Source organism: Elgaria multicarinata, chromosome 2 (assembly GCF_023053635.1).
Source record: "Elgaria multicarinata webbii isolate HBS135686 ecotype San Diego chromosome 2, rElgMul1.1.pri, whole genome shotgun sequence".
In the NCBI taxonomy this organism is placed as follows: domain Eukaryota; kingdom Metazoa; phylum Chordata; class Lepidosauria; order Squamata; family Anguidae; genus Elgaria; species Elgaria multicarinata.
Genome location: NC_086172.1, coordinates 79309394 through 79335930, shown reverse-complemented (window position 1 = coordinate 79335930; position 26537 = coordinate 79309394). Strand labels below are relative to the sequence as shown.

Sequence of the window (26537 nt, the reverse complement as noted above, 5' to 3'; positions counted from 1 at the left end):
CTTTCATTAGTACTGCAGCTCTTTCCATCCGCGGCACCATTAGCTTACCCCCTCCTGTGGTGGGGACCGGATTCTTGCACTCGCGGTCGGACTTACACATGTACTGCGATTGATTCTGAAATAGGAAAGAAAAGAGGTGGCTAAAGAACACAAGCCTCCGGTAGTGTGTTTTTTATTCTCATTCATCTTATCCCCTTGCTGCTGTTCCGAAACACTCATACTCCAAAAGAATAGGGTGTCTTAGCCACACACACCCATCCGACCAGCAATCAGGGAACAAATTATGGGGTTAAGGTAGGAGGCCTCTTAAAATGACCCACAAGCCCCCGCTCCACCTCTTCATCAATTGACTCCCTCAGTGGTAGGTTACATGCTCTGCAAGCAGAAGGTCCCAGGTTCAATCCCTGGTATTGCTAAGTAGAGATGGGAATGATCCCTCTCTCTGAAACTCTGGGCCACTGCTAATTAGCACAGACAATACTGAGCTAAATGGACCAATAATCTGATTCGGTATAAAGCAAAGCATGCCCCTCTACTGCCTGCTAAAAATAGTGGGGGGGGGGGGAGGCAGAAGATGCTGAGTTCCCAATGCTGAAAACAAGGCATCCTTGATCATCTGTGCTAGGCAGGAGAAACCACATCCCCAGTTCATTCTCTTTTGCCTCTCTGCTTACCTCAGGGCAGAAACCTTGTACCTGGTTCTCCGTCACAATGAGTTTGGTGATGATTACAAAGACTGATGTTCCCTGGAGGGGGTGGGGTGGGGAGAGGATGCCAGGGTTTTGGAAGATGGAGAAAGAGGAAAAGATGTCAAGTTGTTGAATATAAGGACACCAAAAACAGAAGAATACACAACGTGTATGAGAGAGAGAAGTAGAAAATACCCAGGCAGGAATTACAGGGACAACTACCAGACAGGAACAAGCAAGTTCACAAAATGGACATTAGCCCAACAATTTTAACTAGCTGCTTGCCCAAATGTACCAATATTAGTCATTTGTGAACCAACTCTTGGCAACTTTTCAAAAGTTTATCAGTTCAATCACCTGGAGGTAGTCTCTCCACGGTTTACCAGGCCTGTGTATTTACAAACCTGGTGTAGAATTTTTAAAGTAAGAGTAGCTGTGAGGTGCAAACTGGAAGGGATAAACTGGGATGCTGGGTGTTGTAGTCCAACACATCTGGAGAGCACCAGATTGGGGAGGGCTGTTCTAAGGCATTCAGCTGCCCCCCTTGCAGGTGTTGGCCAAAGCTACATTGTAGCTGAATTCCTTAAGGACCATTTCTCATGTGTTTTTAGGTGCACCCATAAAATGTTTGACATATACACCAAAAACCTACATGTGTCAACATGACAAAAATCCACTAGGTAGTTAAGATTGATTGTGGCTCCTCACAATGCTTACATGAGCTGAAAAACAGACTGAAGAGAGGCAGTGTGGCATAGTGGTTAGAGTGCTGGATTGGGACTGTGCTACAGATTTTAGTGCTTGTTAGTGTTATCAGTTTATAATTCCAGTGTTTAGAAATACTTAGGCTACCAGCTAATCACTTTTAGCTGACTGACTGTGCAATCCTATAAATGTCTACTCAAAAGTAAGTCCCATCGGGTTCAAAGTGGCTTACCCCCAGGAAAATGGGTGTAGGATTGCAGCCTCAGACACCTAAGCAAAGTATACACCATGAATTGTTGAGCTGAGTTCAATTCTAGTTTTACACTTAACAAGAAATAGTAAAAGGAAAGTATTTGAATCCATTTTTATTACTTTTATTATAAACATATACTTCAACCAGTAAAAAACAATATCAAAATATAATAAACATAGGCAAAGAGTTTTTAAAAATCATCCTTTTCCTAGGGATTGCAACATCTTGTAAACCGCCCAGAGAGCTTTATTTATTTATTTTATTTATTTATTTATTACATTTCTATACCACCCAATAGCCGGAGCTCTCTGGGCGGTTTACAAAAAGCTTTGACTATTGGGCGGTATAGAAATGCAATAAATAAATAAATAAATAAATCTTGATCATTCAATGGGAGAGTTATTTCACATCTAAATTCATTATTGGACCCATCTCTTTAAACTGACCAGCAAAAAAGTCAAACATGAAGGCGACAGAGGGGAAAATGCAACTTGTCCACTTAGAATAAACCCATAGAAATGAATGGGACTTAAGTTAGGGAACAAATTAATCTTAACTTAAATTCTATTTATTTCTGTTGGTCTACTCTAAGTAGGCTTTATGGTGTCTTTTTTGTTTTGCCTGATACACTCAAAACATTTGAGCATATTTATACTTTTTTTTGGTAAACATTGCCTCACTCTGAAATAATCTCCAACATAACTTAGCTGTCCATAAATCAGGGCCACCATTCTAAAACTAACTCATTGATACTACACATTCCAAAAGGATAAGACAGGAGACATATATCTTCTTTTAGGTAAGGCAAAACATGTCTTAATTTACTATTGTCTAACAATAGCACAAGTATAACAACTTTTCTAAATATAACATAGCTAGATCAATATTACATAACATAACACAACATGATTCACCACTAAACGGATAAGAAAAACTTGTAAATTCACCTTTTTTGCCTTGAATGAGAGATTAATCATCCATTCTTCAGGTAAACCTCTGACTTTGAACATTAAAATTATACACCTCATAATTCCTAAAATAATCATTTGACCCTGAGTTTGAACTCAACATCCTTTCTTTCTTTCGATTATTCAGACCATGAATAAATTTATAGAGATTATTCAGATCACGAATAAATTACCCAGAATTCATTATGAACTTCCTTTATGGCTTCAGTTAATCCAGTTGCTACTATCTACTTATTCACATCTCCAAATTCTTAATTATTTCTCAGGAACTGTTTCCACTATTTTTTTACTTGGTATTTAATAAGATAGCAGCTTAGATTGCTTTGATGGAGGTGACACTATTCTCAGTAGCCATTCTTCATAAGGAAGTGCACAGACCCTGATTTGGTGATTCAGAAAACAGCTCCATTTGGTGTGAACTGATTTGGAGATCACCTGCTTTGATCCAAATTGGCATGCCTCCCACTGGCTTTAACTGGAATTCAACAAATCACTATAACTTTTTCCTGTTTGCCAGAATTGTATGACTTTTGCAGATATCACAGTCCATTATTAAGAAACCAAGGGTGCAATCCTATGCATATTTAGACAGAAAAAAGTTCTACAACTCCAACATTCCTGGCTGGAGAATGCTGGGAGTTGAAGTATTTTTTTTCTGTCTAAACATGCATAGGATTGTGCCCTAAATCTGCCAGATTTCACACAGGCTCTGTTTGGAAGACACCTTAAACCACTGCTTTAACCACAGTGAATAAGGCAAAAAGCCACAAATAGGAGCTGGTGTGGACAAAAATGGAACTAAATACATTTCTTAGTGAACTGGTCCTGAAATAAGGACCAAACTTAGATGAAGTCCAAATGGCCCCTTGTGTTCTGAAATGAGCAGCGTGGAAAGATGAACCCTACCCACAACTGTCAGAGCAAAATGAGATTCATTTCCCCAAGCACCTGAAAAAAAAATGAACAGAGAGCTTGGCTCTGTACTCAGCTGGGAAGTAACCTGGCTCTTCCCTTATTTCTGGCCATATCAATTCCTCTCCATTTCTGCACCACAACTTCCCCATCTCTGCAATCAAGAAAGATTACTCATAATTTCCAAGAATTGTTCTGAGAATTTTCCCCACTGTAGTTTTCAGCTATCAAAATAAATAACTGGAAATAGTGACTATAAAGTTCAGAAAGACAAATGGGACCTCCAATAACATATTGCAGTGTGGAGCGCTCTTGTTCTGGATACTCCTTTGCACACAGACACCATTTCCGCCTCAAAAGTCTGTAAGCATCCCACGGTCACTGAGTATGACCAATGCCCAGGGTGGTAATGGCTCTTTTGTCAGTAAATGCACTCTGGGTTTCAGTCAGAACCAGACAGAGCTATCCAAGGTACAGTTATTTTTGAGGCTTGTCCCCTTAACAGGTTTCCCCTGTCATAAATCACCGGTGGTATACTCGATAAGCAGGAGGGATACATCAACAAACAATCCGTCATCAAAAGCCAAAGTATCCGTCAGAAACTGGATTGAACAACACTGGATTCAGGAAAGCATCAAAGAGTAGTCAGGGTCCAGTCCAAGGTCAGGATAAGTCCAGCAAGATCAAGGAGCTGGTATGCAAGCACCAAGGACAAGGCACCAAGAACAATAGTTGCTTCCAGTGACACTTTTGAGTAGGGCTGTGCACGGACCCCCAATCCGCTCCGGATCCCGATCCATAACTTCCGAATCAGGTCCGCTCTGCATCGAGCCGCCTATGGTCTGCTCCGCTCCATTGCGGAGCTCCGGATCTGAATCGGGGCTCTGCGGCGTCGGCGCCAGGTAAGGCCCCCCTACCCCCTCAAAACTTACCTGCCTCCATCATGGTCCAGTGGTGCCTTCAACTGAGGCCGAGGACTCAAACAGGAAGACGCCCTGGTCTTCCGGTTTGAATCTTTGGCGTCAGTTGAAGCCACCGGTGGACCACAGTGAAGCCAGGTAAGCCGCCCTCCCCCCTGCCCCTTACCTGGCTCTGCCACTGTCACTGCACAGACCACAGCAGCACCAGGTAAGTCCCCACTTCCCTTTTTTTTTTTTGGAGCTCTGGATCGAGACAAAGGATCCGCTTGATCTCAATCTGCAGCTCCCCCGACCCGATCTGTCTCCACTTTTGTTGGAGATGAATCAGGCCGCATCGCTATCACTTCTCCGATCCGAAGCAAAGCGGAGCACAGCCCTACTTTGGAGTTCTGGCAAGTCTTTTATGGGGATTGTGGTGACTGGGAATTGTTATCAGCTGCATGGGCTTTCAGCTAGCGGCTGCCTGTTCCTGTGAAAGGCCACTCCCAGGCTCAGCTGTTCCTCCTTTCTGTTTAATCCCTCAAACTGAAGCACCACCCACCCCAAACTAAAGATTTGGTGTAGTTCTGCAGACATGAAGGTCCCCTGAGCCTGCTGCTGGTGCTTTCCTCTTGTGAGTTGGAGAGTGTTGTTTTGGCTACACAAGCAACAGCACTCATAGTCTGAACGTTAGAACTAGAGGGAAAGATAAATTTCTTCTTTAAACGAGTTATTTCTAGCATGCTTGTGAATGGCCACTCACGAAAGTTTGCAGGTCATTTTGATGATGTTGTGAGCCTCCTGCATGTCTCCTGCTCCTTTTCCCAGTTATTTCATTTTAAAATAAATCTAGAAAACTGAGATTCTTCTGAAAGTTGTGCCATAAAATACCCACTAGAGAACGCTGTTCCCATTCAACTATATGAGTTGGGAGCTTTTATTTATTTATTGCATTTATATCCCATCTTTTTTCCTCCAAGGAACCCAAGGCGGAATACATAATCCTCCTCCTCTTCATTTTATCCTCACAACAACCCTGTGAGGTAAGCTGTGCTGACAGTCTGTGACTGGCCCTAAGTCACTCAGGGAGCTTCCATGGCTGAGTGGGGACTACAACCCACATCTCCCAACACCCACTCCAACACTGTAGCCACTACACCACACTGCTTCTCTTAAATTACAAGCCACGTGGTTGCTGTTCTCCTTCCATGTAATTCAGCTCATTTCAAATGCGAAGAGAAGCAGGAAGAAGAGCAACAGTAAGGAAACATATTTTCCCCTTGCCTGAAAGCACTCTCTGTGTTTTTTTCAGTAGCTCCCCATTTCCCTGAGTGGTGAGAATCCAGGATTGTGTGCTATCAGGATTGGCTTCCTTGGAATGAGAGACCAACTGAAGGTTGACCGTGTCTTCATCATATTTATTTCATTCACAAATACACAAACAGAGCACACTTGGGAGGCAAACAGGCCCTCCATCTCCAGGCAGCAAATCCCACGCCCATCAGGACTGCACCATCAGGTCAGGCTAACTCCCAACCAGCCTTCCTCAACCTGGTGCCCTCCAGATGTTTTGGACTACAACTCCCATCATCCCCAGTCAGCATGGCCTGCTTCGGACAGAAACTCTCGGCTCTCCCTTTCTCTTCTCAACTGCTGTTTCTCATACTCATTTGCACCGTCTGCCCATTCAGGGACCATCCAAAGTCATTAAGAAATATTAACGGCCTTTGGTTAAGGCCCTGGCCACTCATTCACGGTGACCAAGCCAGCCACCTTCACAACAATACTATGCTGTTTCTCTAACAGAGGCACAGATTCCATCGATCAGGTTCAGGCAGCTGCTTGCTCAACCTTAGAGTGAAGGAGCTTTCTTTCAAATTTCACCCAACCCAACCCTTCAATTTTAGGAGGAGGTGCAGCAATAGTGATTGACTAGGACAGTAGATGGTGCCAGAATTCAGAGCAGCTGCTTCGATTCTTTTGGCAAAACCACCAGCTAATGCACTACACAAGCACCTCCCTGTTGGCTTGCTTCAGATGCCTGATGGGCCTGCACTTGCTCGGGTGGGGAATGCGAGAAAGGCATTTGAATTCTGTTGCAGATGCCACAGGGGCGGGGAGGGGAGGGGGTGCTGCAGGAAGAGGGTTATCTGCGGTCCTGAGGAGTACAGTGTATATATTTAGAACAGAAATTGCTTGTGCTCGCTGACCTGTCCCAAATGTGATGCTGAAGGTACAAAGAAATGCAAACACAGAGCCCTAGAATATTCTGGCTCAAGACTCCCAATAACTTTTATCTACCGTTCTGCTGATGTTGGGAGCTTGTTGCCTTAGATCCACAGGAAGGCTTCCTCATACCTCTGCCGGGACTGTTGCTACCAAATAATTGGACTTCATTGTATTGCATACAATAAGCAAGCACATTTGAATGGCAAATCATTTAGACAATATTTATCGGTGCAGATATTTCAGGCAGCTGCTTTAAACATGACTTTGTACTCAGGTATTTTTGTCCAGAGCACAAAACACTTTCACTGAGCATTTGAACTGGGTGCACATGAGATCCTAGTGACATAGGGTGGAATACAAATGTTTTAATAAATAAATAAAATTAATAATAGTTGTTTGTCCTTTTAAAATTCATTGCTGGCAAGATCCTGACCCTTTTCCAGTTACTGCTTGCATGTATTGTAAATGGACAATACACACTAGTATCAGGGGCAGCAACACCAGTTGCTGGGGAACATGGGGGTGTGGGTGCTGTTGCACTTGTGTCCTGCTTGTGGGACCCTGGTCAACAGCTGGTTGGCCACTGTGTGAACAGAGTGCTGGACTAGATGGACCCTCGGTCTGATCCAGCAGGGCTCTTCTTATGTTCTTACGACACACGGTTAAAATATACACGTCTGCAATTCAAATATTATGTATCCTTTGTGTCTGGTTCACACACGTATGTTTATCACTTGATGGCTGTAATATCAGATGATGGATTAGATGAGTGAATGGACTATCCCAGATATAAACATCACAGACTGAACATCCATATTAGCTCATACCTCCTTAAATGCAATGGGTTGGATCCAGAGACCTACCCACAGAAAGGGGCAGCAAGAACTGACCTTCTACCTTGTCTCTGCCAGTCCCCAGGGCCCCCCTGAGAAGGCTCCTCCTGAGGGTCAAGAGACCCTACTGAGTGGCACTGGGGTGAGGGAAGGGGAGATGGAGGGATATCCAGCAGGGGCATCTCTGGTGAATAGATGCCTCTGCTACCTTTCATCCACCTCTTTCTGCAGGCAGATCTCAGTGTTTTTCATGCACGGAGTAGCTAACAATTAGGTTACTGTAATCTATTTTTGAAAAACCAAAATGATGTACATCCATGTGTAAACCAGGCCACAGAGCAATAATAAAAAAAAACATACCAGAAATGTAAGCCCAGAGTCGGCACAACATGCCACCCCAAGCAGAGAGAGAGAGAGAGAGAGAGAGAGAGAGAGAGAGATCTTGATTTTGGATAGCCACTTTTGATTCATCCATATATTAATAAACCAAGCTGCTGTCTCATCATCCCATCTCATGAGACATCTATCCTGTCAGGCTCCTGGCTGTTCCAAATCCAGGGGAGACCTTGGAGGAGGAGGAGGAGGAGGATTCCATAGCAAACCCCAGCTACAAAGAAGACTTGGGGCAGCCCAAGGAATGCTGCCACAGGGACGCCTCACCTGAGAGCCCAAAGAACTCCCTTGACCCATCCTGAGCTCTGTCTTGGTTCCCTACTCTCCTCCCTCATTCTGCAGCTCTTTAGAGCACCGGCAGCGATGGACCAGATGGAAGACTCAGAGCCATTGTTGGAGCACCTGCCAGGCCACTAGAAGATCCTTTTGCCGAGGGTCTACTCAGGAGGAGGGGAAAGACTCTGCTGTAGACAATGAGGAAGCAGACCCAGGGGCACCTGCTGATCTATGGAAGTAGTTGACAGCATGCATATAAGCCCTCTGTTTCCTCCCAAACCTTAGTTGGGTTAACAGCTCCCTTTGAACCGCTGCTCCAGCTGGGTGCTCAAGACATAGCCCCTTGCAACCCCCAGATCTTCATAAGGAGTTACCTGTGGAGGCGCAACGTAGTCAGCTGTGTCCATGACCTGGTTGCTGTACTTGCCAAAGCCCTTCACCTTGGTCACCACGGAGGACTCAATGGAGGTGTCCCTTATCTGGTAGGCTTTCTCATGCAGGAACACCCACCTGTGGGGAGGAAAAAAAACACCTCTCAGCAACTCCTCTGGGCCTGGGACTAGGTAGAAAGTACTGGTATTGCTTCTGATATGGCAAGGCACGTAACAATGCTTCTTTAGATGAGCGTTTTATTGCACGCTCATGACTGGCCACTCACGGGATCTTTGTGGGTCATTTTTTTTTTAATAATTTTTATTTGTTTTCTACACTATATAAACATACAACATTACAATAGTAATAATAATAAAAAAAGAAACATCAAACAACTGCTACATACATATTGAATAAATGTTGAGTACATATATGTTGAATAAGTATTACCTATACATTATCGTACTACAACATAATCATTCTTAACATAAAAGTGCACCCCCCACCTCGGGATCTATTCCTGAGTCCAAAATCTGATCGTTTCTTCTGCTGGCGGTTTCCCACTTCCCTTAGTAAACACAAATATTAGGAACTGTTTCCAGATTCCTTCAAACTCATTTATTTTAGTTACGCCTTTTCTCCACTTAATATTACATGTCAGTTTATCATTAATGGCTATATCCCATACTTCTTTGTACCATCCTTCAATAGAATATTCCCCTTGAATCTTCCAGTTCCTAGCTACCATCAGTCGTGCTGCAACCAGCAAACTCGATATCAGCTCTATAGTTTCTTTTCCACACTTTATATCTTCAAATAGTGACAGCAATGCAATCTTTGGTGTTTGTTCTATTTTCATTCCCACTATTTCTTCAATTTCTGAAAACACCATCTTCCATAATCTTTGTACATATTTGCATTGCCACCACATATGTAATTACGTTCCTTTTTCCCCACAACCTCTCCAACAATTTGCTGAATGCTGATCATTTATCTTATTCAATCTAATCGGGGTTAGGTACCACCTCCATAAAATTTTAAAATAGTTCTCCTTTATTCTCACTGATAAACTTCTCAACACTCTTTGTTTCCATAGTCCCTCCCATCTCTGTCGCCCTATTTGTACCTTCAAATCTGACTCCCATACCATTTTCTCTGAGTTCTCTCTAAACTCCTTTTCTAACAATATTTTATATATTTCACTCATTAACCCTTTTAAAACTATACTACCTCCTTTACCTTTTTCCTTATTTACTATTAACTCTTCAAACTTCGTCATCTTTCTACAAACTCTATTATCTTTAATCCACTTTTTATTCCATTGTTCTAATTGCCCATATTCTAACCAAGATAATTTTTTCTCCTTTAGCAATTTTTCCATATCCTCTCTTGTTTTTATATCTCTTAACCAATCCTTTAGTTTCATTTTGCTTTTCTCTTTTAATATTTTACATAATCTACCATTCAGATCCTCTGGGAAATTCTTTAACATTATTATCGGTGCTAAGGGAGAGTTGCTCGGAAGCAGCTTCCCTTTAAATTTACTCCAAATTTCCCATTGAGTTCTCAGGAGTGGATTATCTATACTTCCAACCCACTTTCTCCCTCCACAGCCATTGTCCGAGCTCATCTCTACGTTACTTATAGTTTTTTCTTCCATCCAATATTTGTGGGTCATTTTGATGACACCATGTTCCGCCTGTGCGTCTTCCGCTGGTCTGCTGCTCCTTCTGTCATTGCAAAATAATGTCCCAAAAACACGGCTCTTCTGAGCTATAGCGATGCTTCTCCTGCTGTGTGCAGGAGTTTTGCTATAAAACGTCCACTAGAGAGTGGTGTCCCACTACACTGAATGGGCCACGTGGTTGTTTCTCTTCCTGCTCTCTTCCTCCGTGTAATTGCAGCTCATTGCAGAAGAAGAGAAACAGCTTCAGAGCCAACGGAAAGGGACCGTGTGTGTCCGTCCCCCCAGGAAGGAGATCTAAGATAACTCTGGAATTATTTGCATGAGTAAAAACAATCTTTTGGTGAACAGGGCAAAGGGCCTGCCTTAAACATTTTACGCACCCTTCATGAAATGGCTCATTATGCATGCTAGATCCTGGGGCCTGTTAGCTCTTCCATACTCCTGAGACAAACCAGAGGAAAAAAAATAGGTGTGATGGAGTCCATAGAGTGTTCAAAAGACTTTACACACATTATGAGCTCCTTCACACCACTGACTTATTGCACTCTCGCCATGCCTAGTATGTGTTTTTGCAGCGCGGTACTCACATGACGTTGTCCCTATCCTGTGCTCATCTAGCCTCTTCCCCTCACTTTTCCATCTTATTTTGGAGCAGGGTAAGTCTGTTTTCCCCTTCCCTACGCAATTAAGCCGCTCCTCCGTCCCAGGTATGGCTGTCCTTGCACTACTTTGAACCATCCCCTTTTTTGTTGGCTCTGTGTGTGTGTGTTGAAGGGCGGTCTTGCTGACAAAAGAGGAGTGTGGGGTGGTTCTCCACTCAACTGCTCAACCGCGGAGGGAGAGGGGGCTCCCAGACACCCTGCGGAGAAGGCAAGCGAGGCCGCCCGTGCCTGGGACTCGGTCCCATTCAACTCTATGGTTCTTACTCCTGAGTAAGCATGTCTAGGTTTCCTGACTGGAACAATGTTGGCTTCCCGTTGCCATGCCAACATTGACCGCAAACATCTCCAAAAACTAATTGTAATACTTTCTCTTCACTTATATTGTTTAGTATGGGCTTAGGGGAAAGCATAGTGTGTTGTTTTACCGTAATAGCGCAGTTTCAGGCTGCCATACTATTGTATTTGTGTAGAAATTATCTATCTATCTATCTATAGATAGATATAGATACAGATATATATCTTTTTACTTCTTATAACATACAGAAATAATAAAGAGAAATACAAACTATAACTGCAGGGGGAAGGAGAACATAGGGGACAGGGCAGGAGATTTTGCCAGCACAGTAGCGATACAGGGGAAAAGATACATGAGCTGAAAGAGCGCAACAACACAGAGACATGAAAGTGCTCAGTGCGAGACTTGCTAAGGAAATGGAGGGGAAAACTGTGGACTCAAAGCGGGGTGGTGGCGGAGGTGTGATGGAGCTCTATGTTGTTCCGGTCTTTACAACAACCTTAAAAGGTAATTCAGTATTATTATCATATCTGAAAATGATTTCCCATTATCAGAGGCAGGAAGCCTATATGCACCAGTTGCTGGGGAACATGGGTGGGAGGAGGGTGCTGTGGCACTTGTGTCCGACTTGTGGGTTCCTGGTCAACAGCTGGTTGGCCACTGTGTGAACTGAGTGCTGGACTAGATGGGCCCTCGATCTTATCCAACATGGCTCTTCTTACGTTCATATTGCAGATGAGGAGCTAAAGATGGCTTGCTTAAGTTCATCTGATAAATTCACATTTGAGGTGAGGTTTGAACCCCAAACATTCCTGTTTGTGTCTCAGCCAACATACTAAAAAAATCAGGCCCCTGCACCATAGTAGTACAAGCAAATTGCTCCTACAACGTGCTTCCCTGCTAGGTAATCAACAAGGGAAAGGATGTTTAAAATGTTCTTATTCTAACCACATTCTGGTAATTCCTGTTTCCTGTCTCACTCCTGGTTAGGTGCTGCCCTCTAGTGCTCAGAGTTAACTTGTTTATTGCAGCAATAAATTCAACTCCCATCAACGTATAGCAGGGGGGGATCTACACTATTGCTTTTAAAGCGCTTTAAAGCACTTTGAAAACTGTATATGCAGTGTGTCCTGGGCTCCAACAGTTGTCAAAACTGTTATAAAGCGCTTTAAAGCTGTAGTGTAGATCCCCCCCCCCCCCAGTGGAACTGGCACCAGTGACTTCACCAAGAACAGGACTGGGCAGACGATCACCATTTGTCGAATGTAAAGTTATGATCTAAACACGTTTAGTTGGAAGAACATCTCACTGATTTCAATTAACCTTGCTCCCCAATAAGAGGGGAATGCAGCCTGTGTAAGAATGCAATTTGCCTAGTTTGGGCTTCAGTGAATCACAAATTATACAGGGCACTTCTCATCATTAGTCCGATGTTCTGCATACAGCAGGGTGCATATGTCATCTCCCCTGTAATGGCAATTCTTAGACCTTTTATGGGATATCAAACGTCTAGTCCTGATTCAACCATTTTCTTTGGCAAACTGTTCCAAATGCCAATTATATTTCCTGTGAAACATTTACACTGAATTTCCAGTCCAGGAACTTCATTCTCACTGTTGGATCTCACACTGTCTGCCTCAAGTTAAAATGTTTCTGATATGAGACATCACATCCCTGTTCAGGTACACGTTTAGATAGGCTATGTGAGCAAGCACAGCTGATGCCACCCCATACTGTATGTGCTGGAAGAAACACTTTGAACATCACAAGGGAGGGCAAAACCCTTGTGAAATATATCAGATGCCAACACATTCAAGGCTGGCAGCCACTAATGGATCAAATTAAATTAGGGTCCCATTCCCTCCTGCCGCCTCGAAGCCCACTTAGAATTTGGTAAAACACTAACAACATTAAGCACAGTCATCTTGAAACCAAGCTGCTTTCTTGGCTAAAAGGTTCATTCCACATGCACTTTTGTTCTGGTTTACCTTTGAATTATCCCGTATCGCTTATATAGTGCTTATGTAGCATATGAAAACTTGTAAACTTACAGCTCTGCTGTAGCGCGTTGGGGAGATCCGTTGAGGTTCACTCACACATGTTGTTATCCCCACCCACCCCAGATCTTCTTTGTACCTCCTCCTACCATTTATTGGTTGTTTGAAGTGGGGACAACTGCCCCTCGGACAACAGGGATTGGGATTTGCTTCTCTTGTTAGTGAACACCAAAGTAGAACGTTATGTAAGACTGCAGTCAACTCTTTGCATGCTTACTCAGTAAATAAGGTTGATTTTTGTGAACTGCCCAGAGAGCTTTGGCTATTGGGAGGTATAAAAATGTAATAAATAAATAAATTAATTAATTAAATTAAATTAAATCCCATTGAGTTCAATGGAATGCATTTCCAAATTAGAGCCCCTCAGATTGCAGTCTTAATATTTGCAACTTAAAAAAAAGGGGGGAAACACAAGGTGGATGGCTGAGGTGGGGGAGCGAAGCGAGGTAGGAAGTGGCCATCTCAACTCCCAGTGTACGGAGGAGGAGACTTCCAATGCAGCACAGGACCTCCAATGACAGAGAAATTGAGAGGCAAATCACAGTTATTGAGAGGATTAAGCCATCCTTTCCCATGTGGGGGCTCCCAATAAAAACTGGACCCCCCCATTGTTAAAAGAAAAGAAAAGAAAAAGGTGGGGAGATGCAGGATTCCCCCCCCCCATGGAGAACGTTTCCATCTCTGCTTCCCCTGTTTGTGTCTCCTGCCATCCCCCACTCAGCTTTACATACTCAAAGAAATGGAAGTATTATCTGTGTCCTTCCCCCACCAACTCCCGTTCAAATAGGAACAAGAGCAACACAAAGTAAGATGGAAAAGGACAGACACACACAAACACACACACTGATTCAGAAGCAGCCAAAGGACTTTGCTTGAAACTGACAAGACATTTGGGTGAAACTGACCAGCCTTTGAAGAGGGCTCTTCCACACCTACAGAGGAACAATGTGTTCCTTTGCAGTCAAAAACACACACACAGATCTAAAGAGTCTCTCCCCCCCTTCCTTTCCTCCCTTGCTGTCCTGTCTACTTGATTTGTATATATGTGGGTAGGGGTTGCTGCTGCTGCTTTGGAGGAGGAAAGCATTTGAATTTGCACACCCCTCTCCTTCATCAGCTATACCTCCCCTTGAAAACACGCCCACAGTACAGCTCATTGGAAATGATGGATGAAAACACATGTTGAAATTTGAGCAATGTGTTTTTGCATACCCAGAAGAACCAGACTTTCCCCGCGCCAAAATATTTCACTTTAAGGGGGGGAAGAACCGCAATCACAGCAGGATATAGTCGATGTCATCGGAGTACTTCGCAGTAAACGCAGACTATAATGTCGCCGTCATTTGAGTCTTTTGCATAGATTTCACTGCAACAGCACAATATAAGGCCGGTGTGATGAAGCATTAAATGGTCCCAGCTATTTCCCTCCATTTCATCAATGCAGAAGAAGCCAAAAGTGTCATCCAGGGTACATCTACATGGAGGGTTTGCCCTGGGGTTGCTTCACAGTAGCGACAAGTCAGTTACATGATGCTCCCGCCACTGCAAAGCCATCCGGGGGCAAACCCTTGAAAATCCATGCCAAAAAAGTTGGGCATTTATCATGACTTTTTTTGGCAGCGGAGGCAGCTCCGTGCCTCTAAAACGGGGGGGGGGGGGGAGGAGAGGAAAAGTACTGTTCCTCCCCCCCCCTTTTTTACATTTTATGAGCCCTATTTGCAGAGCTCTGCATAAATATAAATGCGGGTGGGTTGGGAGGAATGGGCAACCTCCAGTCCCCCTCTCGCATCCTCCCTTTGGCTGCTGCAGGGCCGGTGCCAGACTATTTTGTGCCCTAGGCAAGGCGAGCTACTTGCACCCACCCACCCCAAAAATACCAACTTCGATTCAGCTGTTCAAGAAGAGTTTCTGAACTATATTTTCCTTTTATTATGTTTTTTCTTAAAACAGCTAATTTGTATAAAACTGTGACCCTTAAAGGTCAGTACTGTGTCCCCTGAGGTCTGCGCCCTAGGTGGCTGCCTAGTTGGCCTAATGGTAGCACTGGCCCTGGGCTGCCGGTTGCCCCTCTTTTGTTTTAATTTTATAAGCTCTATCTGTGGAGCTCTGCAAATTTATATATGGTGGGGGGGGGAGAGAAAAGAACGCGGCAGCCAGAGCAGGATGCGAGAGGGGGACTGGAGGTTGCCCGCCAGTTTTAGTAGCTCCTGCCCTTTAGGCTTTGCCAAAGACAAAGGGACTTTTAATCTATTTTTTTTATCCCATAACAAATATACAGTGGTTGGTATTCACTTGTTGCATGGGATCCAGCACTCCTCCCTCAAAGAAGGGCTTCTGTTGAAGGGAAGTTGCGTTTCCCTAGCATTCAAACCATCCTCATTTTGTCACTGGTTTTAGCATGTCCACTGATACTATTGCCAAAGGTACATGGGATGTAATAGTGGGAAGGAGGATCACTAAGGGTGAGTGATGCAACTCCTCCACCACCATGTCAACACTGTTTTAGAACTTCCTGCTTTAATTATTGCTGTTTAGGGGCTGCCGCAGCACTCCAGGTTAGCAACAGATATCTACTCCTTGAAAAGGGGGGGGACGGACATACACCAGAAAGGTTACACCATCCCTCTATAATGATCCCTTGACACTTCATGAAATGTTTTCTTCTATAATCAGCCAAATACAATTTCATTCGGATTTGTGTTGCTGATGAGTTCCTCTTCCAGTAAAGAAGAAACACTTCTGAGTTTTCCAGCTCAGAAGAACAGAACAATATGGAGCGCTGAGCGCCAGTATAAAAGGCCAGGCCAGGCTAAAGGTGTTCAGAGAAATCTCAGAGGAGATGGTGCAGGGAAGTAGGTCAGCCAAATCAAAAGGTCAAGACGGAACAAGGGGTGCTGCAATGCAAGACTCAACCCTCCCAAATCTATTTGTAGGTGTGAAAGTGGGTCGGGCGTCACATCACAGGCAGCAATCCCTCTTCCAAGAAGCTTTCAGCTCTCTAACATGTATTCAAGTTCCCCCCACCCCTGTCCTGCCCACAGCTCTATCTTCTGTTGCCCACCAAAAGCTCACAAAATTGCACAGAAATGAAGTGAGGCAGCTGGGTCGCCTGCCACTTGAGAGACCCCAGGCACCCTTCAACAGGCCCCGTAGCACCGGCACAAACAAATCCTGCTACTGGGGTGAGACTGCATTCTACCAGTGACAAAATATTGCAGGGTTGTGGGTTTTTTTTTAAGTATTAAAAAATGTACTTGAGGATTCCACACATCAGTGGTCCTAACAACGCTATCGACATTTGAACAGGTGGCATCTAGGCACCACTCGGGAATGGATAAATATATTGATTTTTGGTCTGCTTTTCTTTTTTTAAAAAAAACTTATGCATAATCTCCCCACCACCACCACCACCCATCTGCCCCTTTTAAAGAATGTTGTACTTGATGGAATATTGATATTTCTATGCATGTACTTTCTTGCTCTTTTTTCGTTTTTCTTTTCACGATTTGCGTTCTGTTTTGTTGTTAAATTCAGAATAAAAGGGGGAAATTAATTAAAAAAACACATATCAGTGGCCCTAATTTAGCTAAAGTTTGCTATGACTAATGGTCCTATCCCATCCATCCTAATGCGTGCAAGCGGATTTACTCCCAAGGAGCTGTACATAGGATTGTAGCCAAAGTCCCACTGAAACCAACAGAAGAAATGGAAGTCCCATGGCTTTTATTGAGATGTGCTGTGTGCAATCCAATGAGTAATTTACTTAGATGTAAGCCCTGCAGTGTTTAACGGGGCTTACTCCCTAGGAGCTATGCCCGAGTCACATTAACTTGAACTGGATTGGGGCCTGTGCACTTACTGCACTGTCAAGTAATTGCTCTGAGAAGAATAACGTGTTCATTAGCCTGATGGGCCCCTGGGAGGGGAGTGGGAAGTCAGGACGTAATAGGCTAGTTCTCCCCAGCAACACTGCATCCGAGAAGAAAACGTGCTCCCCCCTAAGAGGGAAGGATGTGGCTGGGGGGTGGGTGGGCTGGCAGTGGCTATTCATCCTAATGGAACTCTGGTTAACAACATCAAGGGAGAGGGGGAACTCAGTCCAAGCACTCAAGCAGAGCTGGGGTGTGGGTGGGTGAGTTAGTGAGGGCTGTGCCACGGCACCAGGCATTTCCTGCCATCAGCCCCTCCATCCATATTCCTCTGGAATGCCCCTTGCCCATATAAGGGAGTTGCCTGTTACATTGTTGCCTCTTCTCAGCATGTCACATCTTTACCACACAGAATGGTACGTGCACTTTTGATTTTATATAATGGACTTTTAGAGCTGCATCCCAGCCATGTTCTCTCAGAGGAAGTCCTGCTGATCTCAGTGGGACTTTATGGTAAATAGGCAACTCTAATCTGCTTGGCAGTCTTTATCATGTTTATCTTTTTACAAGCAATTCAGCACACACACACACACACACACATTTTACAGATCAGGAAGTGAGGTTTACAAATACTGACTTGCTTGGGGCCAAACAAGGAGTCCATGTCAGCGGTGGGACTTGAATCCAAATGACCCAACCCCATCTCTGTAGCTACTAGGCCACACTGACTCTATGTTCATTTTTAAAAACGATTAGCTTAATCTCTGCCCTCCTGCAAATATATTCCATCAAGCCCTGTCCCCTGGTGGAATGCCACAGTTATCTCCAACCTGATTGGAGATAACAGTGGTGTTGTGGCTGGTTGAGTCGATTTGCACACTACATGAAGTCAGAGGAGTATCTGACTTCACGCAGTGCGCAAATAGACTCAGCCGGCCACAACGCCACTGTTATCTCCGATCAGGTTGGAGATAACTGTGGCCTTCCCCCAGGGGGCTGCACTATGTCTTCTCTCAGTGGGGAGGACGTGGTGCAGGCGAAGCAGCCCTGACCAAGGCAGTGGCTGCAGCACTCCTCCAGCCACCACCTCAGTCAGGGTGGCATTGCTTTGCACAAGCTGTTCCCCAGTCGAAAGGCCAGCTGGAGCTCCAACCTGTGCTTCAGCTGGGACCACATGATGGCAAGTGGGCATAGCAAGGCCTCTTGGCTTGCAAAGTGCCGGGTGGGTGGGTGGGTGGTTCATTCCCCACCCTTGTTTCAAAACATGGTGTTTTGAAACACCACTCCTAAGTGGTGAGGAGTTCCAGGGGCAACACAACCCCACCTACTAGACAAGGCTTTTCTAGCACCATTGCTCTGCCTTATTCATGGAATTTTACAGGGGTTCCAAATGACATCATCTTCCCTTTGTAACCCTTCCATATTTTCCTACTGCTTCTTCCTCCCCCCCCCCCAAAAAAGAACCCATTAAAGAAGGAAAAATTAAGTAGCTTCACAATACCTTTGAACTGGTAGCACTAGGAGCTATTTATCTGGAAGCGCCCTTATGGCATTTTTGTAATATCTGCGTTATTTACTAATCTACAAGCAAGCAGCCCCACACTCCCACTAGGCCATGGCTCTGCTACCTCAAGCCAGCTCTCAGACACACTCTGCACCCCAATATCCTTCCAGCCTCCACCTCACAGCCTTCTCTCTGTCTGTGCCTCTCTCTCTGTTCCCAAACTGCTTGTTTGGTTGATTATCTTTCACTCAGACTTCACATCAGCCCCCTCCTCTTGCCTGGCGCTTGTGGTGGACTGTATCACTTTCCCCAAACTCAGATGGATGGTTTTCGCATTCCAAACATTCCAGAAAAGGTCTCAGTATCAAGAAACCATCTTCTAACAATTAGCTCCCATAAAGAGATCCTCCGAGGGCTATTAGGAACCATTAACATTCTTCCCTCCAGTCCCAGACTCTGATCAGACATTGCCTGTAAGGTGAAACCATAGCGATAGACTTCCTCACAATCATCAATAACAGCAAGCCCACCACACTTGGATGCCTAGCAGGGATGTCCCTGCAACAACTGCTGCTGCTAGCATTTGTGTCTTGCCACCACATCTTCACAGCCTTTGCTTCCTCTCCCATTTAACTACTGCCTTTCATAAGTTACCTCACCACTCATGATCATTATCCCTGCAGTTTACTGTACAATAGCTATTATCTCCATGCATACAACTCTCCCCCACCCACCCACCCTGCGCTCTCACAGACACACATAACCTCTCCGGCTGAGCTAGCTTTTAGCTGGTCAATTTTGCTCACAATCCACTGAAGTGCCTTGTCCCAGGTGTCATCCCGTGTTGTCTGAATAACGTCCGCCCTTGTGTGCTACAATTCTGAAACTAGTTTATTTGAAGTAATCATCCAGGCAGTGATGGATTACAAGTGGACTGCGGGGGGGGGGGGGAGGGGGAGTTCCCATTCCAAAGCCATCATTGAACTGTCATTGCTTTCTTCCCACATTGCCCCAGTTCCCCCATGAAACTCCAGAAGCTGCTTTATACCAAGTCAATCTGTTTGTCCATCTAACCCAAGGGTGAGCAACTTGTAGCCCTCCAGATGTTTGGGCCTATGACCCCGATCAGCTCTAGGCAGCAGAGCTAATGGTGACAAATGATGGGAATTGTAGGCCAAAACAACTGGAGGGCCACAAGTTGCCCACTCGTCACTAGCCCAATATTGCCTACTTGAACTGGCAGCATTGCTCCAGTTTTAGGCAGGGGTCGTTCCCACCCCCTGCTCTCCGACCCTTTTAACTGTCTGTCAAGAGACTGAAAAACTGAATGGAAAACGCATTGTGTGCAAAGCATGTGCAGTCACACTGAGCTAAGGGTCACACCACGACTTCGGAATTTATAGAGGGAACTCTGTCCCCCCCCTCTCAAATAATCTCCCATATTCAACACTAGCTGCCACAGTTACTTTGTCAGGAATGACACAGTCACCAATTTCTTCACCTCTGCACATTCAAGCACACACGTTTAACAGTTCTTTGCCCGTGTCCACATGAACACCCATCCTACATGGAGAGTGGACTCATACGACCACCTGGAACATTGGGCCATACAGTGAAGCAGATTTTACCTTGACTCCGTAAACTGGAATAAGTATGCCTTATTCTGTGGCTACAGATGACCAGATTTCCATGTGGTTACAGTTCGCCCATTGCAGTGAGTTTAGCACAGTTCAAAGAGTTGTTTGAATCCATCCAAATTCTCACCTTCTCTTGCAAGACGATATGGCTATATTTGCAAACAGTCTTGCCTATATATCCAAAGTAAATCTCTCATGTGACCCATATGCATTTGACTGCCTGGAGCTTCCCCTGGACACACACGTGAGACAATAGCTGAATAATAACATACTGTACAGAAAAAAAGGAGTTAGCTCTTCTTTGCCTATCAAATCAGATCAAAAGCCCAAGAATTTGGATAGCATTCCCTTGGATAACCACTAAATGAGGACATAGGGTCTTTGTAAACAATTTTTTTTGATGTGATCCCGAAGCCAGGTCTCTTGTCTCTCCAAAGAGTGTCCTGACTACAGCATAGTAGACCTGCGAGAGAATGGAACAACTTTTTACCCATTATCAAAACCTTGCCAGGAGGAAACATTATCTACAGCACCATGAGATCTCAGAACTCTTCTTGCCACATGCAGGTTCCTTTTCCAGACCTGGCAATCATGGATATCAGTTTTTTGAGACCTTTTTTTTACAGATCTATGCAGGTTTGGAATATATTCCAGATATAAATCCAAACATCTCTCAAAACTGCCAGATGGAAACAGATGTGTTTATGACCCCAAGAGTTCACATAGGAACCTCTCCTGCTTGGCTTCTCACACCTTTCAATAATAAGATGGGGTGATTCTTTTTAGAAATAGAAAGATAGCTAAGCTGTACTTGGACACTTTTCCCTATCACTTTCCTTGTTCCATGCGCCCCACCCCCAATCAACAAAGGTGTCATCACCACTCAAATGAAAAGTATTTGGAAAGTGATTTTGGGGGTTTAAACTTTAAACCCTTACCTGGTCTTCCTGAATTAGGATACATCCCCCCCTCCCATTCACCTGCCTTCCCTCACCCAACGAAGTAGGAAATGATGAGTAACTGGACAGCCCGGTTGATCACGCCGATGGTCCAGCTTTTTACCACCACTGATTTGGTGGTTTCGTAGGTGAAGAAGTCTGCCACACAGGTCATGCCCGAGGAAAGCATGGACTCCGAGGAGCAAATCCGGGATGCTCTTCAAACCAGATGGAAATGTCAAGGTGTTGTGAAGGGTCTAGGTGTAGACACAGTAGAGTAATCTGTGCTGACAGAACATGCAGGTGCCGGTTTTTGAAGATCTCAAGCTGGCTCCCTCCCGTTCCTCTCTGCTGCAACGTCTGAGCAAGCTTGAAGCACAAGGACCCCTTTAATAAGATCCCTCCCCCACCCCCACCCAACACTATGGTGATGCCGTCGGAGAAAGGTGGGGCTTCCCAGCTCATCAATTACAAATTAGATTCCGGCGAGTACATAGATCTTAAGCATTAAATAATGAATCTGCGATTGCTGCATTTTCTCTGAGTGGTATTCCAGCCATACAGACATTGCTTCTGCAGTGTTAGGCTTTGCATTATCAGGAAGGGAGAAAGGGGCCAGAAAGGTGAGATATAGGCTGAATAAGGTTTCCTTTGGAAGACAAACTTTAAAAATGTGAAATGGGAATCAGCCTGACATGATATTGTTCTTCACTAGCTTCCTAATTAATCCCAAATCAGTGATAAGTGTGAGCAATAGCAAATGTAAGTTCCTGGATATCCCTTTAGAGTATTGTTCTTCGATGCACATAATTCAAGTTCACTCACCAAAGCTTATTCAAAGGCAGTGAATGGGAACAATTCCAAAGGCCAATGATGCAGTTAGGTAATTTAAGGGTGCAATCCTATGCATAATTAAACAGAAAAAAGTAATACAGTTCCCAGCATTCCCCAGCCAGCCATAAATAATGTATGCTTTACATGTTGGAGGTCCCTGGTTCATATTTAACCTCACACTAGGTAATAAAGAAGTTTCCCTCCACCTCTAAAACACATCAAAGTTAATCAGGAATGGGGAGGTGTGCCATCTTGTCCTTTGCTTCAGGAAGCAAAATGTCTTGGGCTGGCTGTGGCATTTCCCATCACCAGTTTTGCCTTGTGAGTTCTCAGTGTGTGGGACATGAGACCAGAGATACATAGGGCTTTTCGACATGAAGCTTTTAACTCACCACTTTACTGAGGCTTCTCCTTCAGGATTCGTTGTGGGATTAACATTGGATCCTTTAAATATATGTTTTTCTTGGGGTTTTCTTTCTCTGCCTTTCTATATGTTCCATTACATAACCATCAGGAGGCTCTGTGGTGAAACTGCACAACTACACTAGGGTTTCATTCCTTAGGTAAAGCACCTGCAAACTGTGAGTGAGGAATCATGAGCACACAATAAATGCCTCGTATTGGAAGACTCATAGCCCCATGTCACACACATTGTCATCGAAGTTATTGTCTCCCTGAGTGGTGGTGTGCTGATTGGGGGTTGAGTTATATCATCTCCTATGTCCTGTTGTAGTAATTTGGGCAGGGTGGTGACTGACCTGGGGGCTGCTATTTTTTATTTCCCCCCTCTCATTGAAGTGAATGGGATTTTTTCTCTGCAACGGGTCAACTTCCACAACAAATTCCTGACCCATGCCTTTGAGGTCTGTCAGCTTCCCTATATAATTGATAGAGTCTGGAGGGAACTATCACAACTTACATATTTAGGAGTATAGAAGTTTAGGAACCCTAAACCTATTGTTTACTTATTTCTGGAGGAATTGCCATGTTATCCTACTGCAGCATAAACAACAGAGGATCTTCAGGCACAATCCTGTGCATGTTTAGACAGAAAAAGTCTTACAATTCCCAGCATACCCCAGCACAGTGCCCCCCGATTCCCAATCACCTCAGGCGTTCCAGGATACCATGGTTGATGGTACTGAAAGCTGCTGAGAGGTCCAAAAGTACCAGCATGGACACACTCCCCGTCAATACTCATGCGGAGATCATCCACTAAGGCGACCATAGCTGTCTCAACTCCATATCCTGCTCTGAAGACAATTTGAAATGGCTCTAGAAAATTTGAATCATCCAAGACTGCTTGGAGTTAGAAGGCAACTGCCCTCTCAATCACCTTGCCCCCAAACTGTAATCATTAAGGTCCAGGGGGTTCAAGGCGGGCTTTTTTAGAAGTGGCTGTACTATCGCTTCTTTTAAGCATGGTGCAAAACTCCCCTCCATGAGAGATGCATTAATAATATGTTGTAGTCTAACTGCATCTTGTCCCTGAATGACCAGCCAAGAAGGACAGGGATCGAGAGGACAAGTTGTCCTCCTTACTTTTTCAAGCAAATTGTCCATGACCTCAGTACTCACCAACTGAAACTGATCCAGTGTAATCCTACTTGTGGAGTTGGTGGTAGACACTTCATCGTCAGCTTCTGTTATAACGACGGCAACTAAATTGACTCTTATCCAAGAGATTTTATCTGTGAAATGATTGTTAAATGCATCACAGCGAATTATCAAAGGCTTTAAAACCGGGTCCAGGGGGGAAGGTGTCAGAATTAGACCCCTCACCACCTTGAACAGTTCTGCTGGACGTGAATTTGCAGACGCAATGTGTACAGAGGAAAAAGCTTTCTTCGCTGCACGTATTGCCACCCTATAGCAATGAAGACGTTCTCTATGTTGTGTCTTGTCAGATATAAATTGAGTTTTCTGCCATCTGTGCTCCAGTCGTCGTCCTTTCCACTTCAACTCCCTGAGATCTTCTGTATACCAAAGTGCCAAATTGGAAGCGGGTCGGAGAGAACATTTGGGGGCGATCGTGTCGATAGCCCTAGTTAGGTCTTGATTCCCTCTATTGACCAGGGCTTCAATAGGATTGTCTACGATACCAGCCATAGAACCCTAAGGCTTTCTGGAATCCAAAAGGATCCATCAGCTTTCGAGGATGGACCATCTTAATAGGTCTGCCACCCCTGCAGGGGCAGATGGTGGCCATGATACTAACCCTGATGAGAAAATGGTCTGTCTATGACAATGCAGAGGTATTTATCAACTCCACCCACAGATCCAACTGTTTAGAACTGCAAACAGCATCAAGGGTGTGACCTGCTGAATGTGTGGGTCCAGAAACCAATTGGGATAGGACCATGCCAGTCCAGGTCCGGGCCCGATTCAAAGTGCTGGTACTAACATTCAAAGCCCAAAACGGCTTGGGGCCAGGTTATATGAAGGAACGCCTCCTTCCATATGTACCTGCCCAGACCTTAAGATCATCCACAGGGGTCCTTCTCCGTGAGCCCCTGCCAAAGGAAGCTAGGCAGGTGGCTACTAGGAGGAGGGCTTTCCCCATTGTGGCAACCCGGTTGTGGAATGAGCTCCCCAGATAGGCCCACCAGGTGCCTATACTGTACTCCTTTCGTCATCAGCTGAAGACCTTTTTATTCTCTCAGTATTTTAACAACTAATTTTAACTTACATTTAAATTTTACTGTTTTAATTCTGTATTTTAATCTTATATCAACTTCTGCTGTGTGGTTTTATCCTGGTTGTGCTTTTTATACTGTATTTTGTATTTGTGTTTTTAGATTGTTAGTTGTTTTATTATGTTCTTCATGGTTTTAATTTTTATGAACCGCCCAGAGCTTCGCCTATTGGGCAGTATACAAATGTAATAAATAAATAAATAAATAAATGAATGTTTGTCATGGATGCCATGAATTCCCGAGCTGCACCTGACAAACTGGTCTCGAATGGGATGTTGAAGTCGCCCAGGACCAAGAGCCTAGGCAACTCCAACACCAACTCTGAGATCAGTTCTGTAAGCTCGGCCAGGGAGTTTGATTGGTAGCAGGGGTGGGGAGGGGGGTGCAGTACACTAACAGAATCCCTAGTCTATCCCTGGTCTTCAGACTCAGGTACACACACTCAATGTGATTCAATTCTCGGACAGGAAGTCTCGTCAGGTCAAGATTGTCTTTGTAGACCACAGCTACTCTACCCCCACCCACTTTTCCTCGCTTGCTCACTAACACATTACCCAGCTGGGAGGGCCTGGGCCCATGTCGGGCCACTGTCATCTCCCAACCAGGTCTCTGTGAAGCATGCCAGGTCAGCCTCCTCATCTGTAAGAAGGTCATAGATGATATTTATTTTGTTTTTAACTGACCTAGCATTGCATAGGAGCAATGAGAGGTTCTGTGGGTGGCTTGGTTCGTTCTCCAAGTTCCCCAGGGTGGCAGGTCAACCAGAAGGTAAGATAGGTGTTAAATATCTACCTATCCTTCCCCTGTAAGGACACTTAGCCCTGCCATTACCATATCTCCCTCTACCCTTTATACATTATGCTCTATAATACCCCAACAAAAGCAATACCCACAATAGCAAATTAACAAAGTACAAGAATACAAAATTAACAGTGAAATTTAACAATTAATTAGTTCAATTTGACAATCACCAAACAGTGAAGATTTTTGGTTCCCAATTTGTACATACTGGGCTTGTAGAACTGATAAACTGGCTAATCCAACAAATCTTACTCACACTAAGGCAAAGTTGTGCAGCCAACTAGATGGTAGTTACAGACATACTCCATTCAACCAATCAATCATACACATCCAACTAGCACAATCACAGAAGATACTTTATGGTAATAGCCAGCCACTCGTCACAAAAAGGATATCAGGCTAGCTAATCCACTAGCAATATAAAGGTAAAGTATTTCCCAGTCATTCAGATTCATACACACTCCATCTCTCACATGGAATCTTACATACATTCCTCCCCTCTGTCTCTCACTCAGAGGGTAACCCACTTCAAACCACCACACGCTCTCACCCTGAGCAGAAGAAGCAGTCCTAATACACAAACAAACAGGACGGAAAGAGCAAACAAAGAAGACAAAAATGGGAGGCGCCCTCATCCTCATGGCATCCCGAAGGGGCAACCCCCCTTTGTTGTTGCCCCCTTCGGGGACACCCCTGCTAGGGCAGCCCGCAGTGAGGCTGCTGTTATCTCTCTCTGGGCCTGAGATAGTCCAATGCCTGAGAGACAGTGTCCTGCCTCAGCATCCTGGATCTTCCAGCAGGTGCTTTCATTTGGTACACTTGGCGAGAGTTCCACCACCACAGTTACTGGAGGTGGGAATGGGCAGTTGCAAAGCCATTCTTAAAGCAGCAGTTCTTAAAGCAACACAGTTGTTTAATCTGCCACAGTCTGTCCTCTTCCCCAACTCCTGTTCTCCTCACCAGCACAAGCGTAGGGTGTCAGTCCAGAGCCCTTCTCAGTCCTGCAGCGAGGCTGCTTTTATCTCTCT

The 26537-nt window shown here is 44.6% G+C and overlaps 1 protein-coding gene across 1 annotated transcript in view; it reads right to left on the bottom strand.

The window, feature by feature from the left end:
- The window catches only part of P2RX3 (purinergic receptor P2X 3), a 34376-nt gene extending 12984 nt beyond the window's left edge, over positions 1-21392 (bottom strand). Inside the window, exons 1-4 of the mRNA XM_063116942.1 lie at positions 21235-21392; positions 8532-8667; positions 675-746; positions 49-115 (exon numbers count right to left, since the gene is read on the bottom strand). Coding sequence (XP_062973012.1) covers positions 49-115; positions 675-746; positions 8532-8667; positions 21235-21368 — 409 coding nt within the window. The 5' untranslated portion in view covers positions 21369-21392. The remainder of the gene's footprint in view (positions 1-48; positions 116-674; positions 747-8531; positions 8668-21234) is intronic.
- Between the last annotated feature and the right edge of the window lie 5145 nt (positions 21393-26537).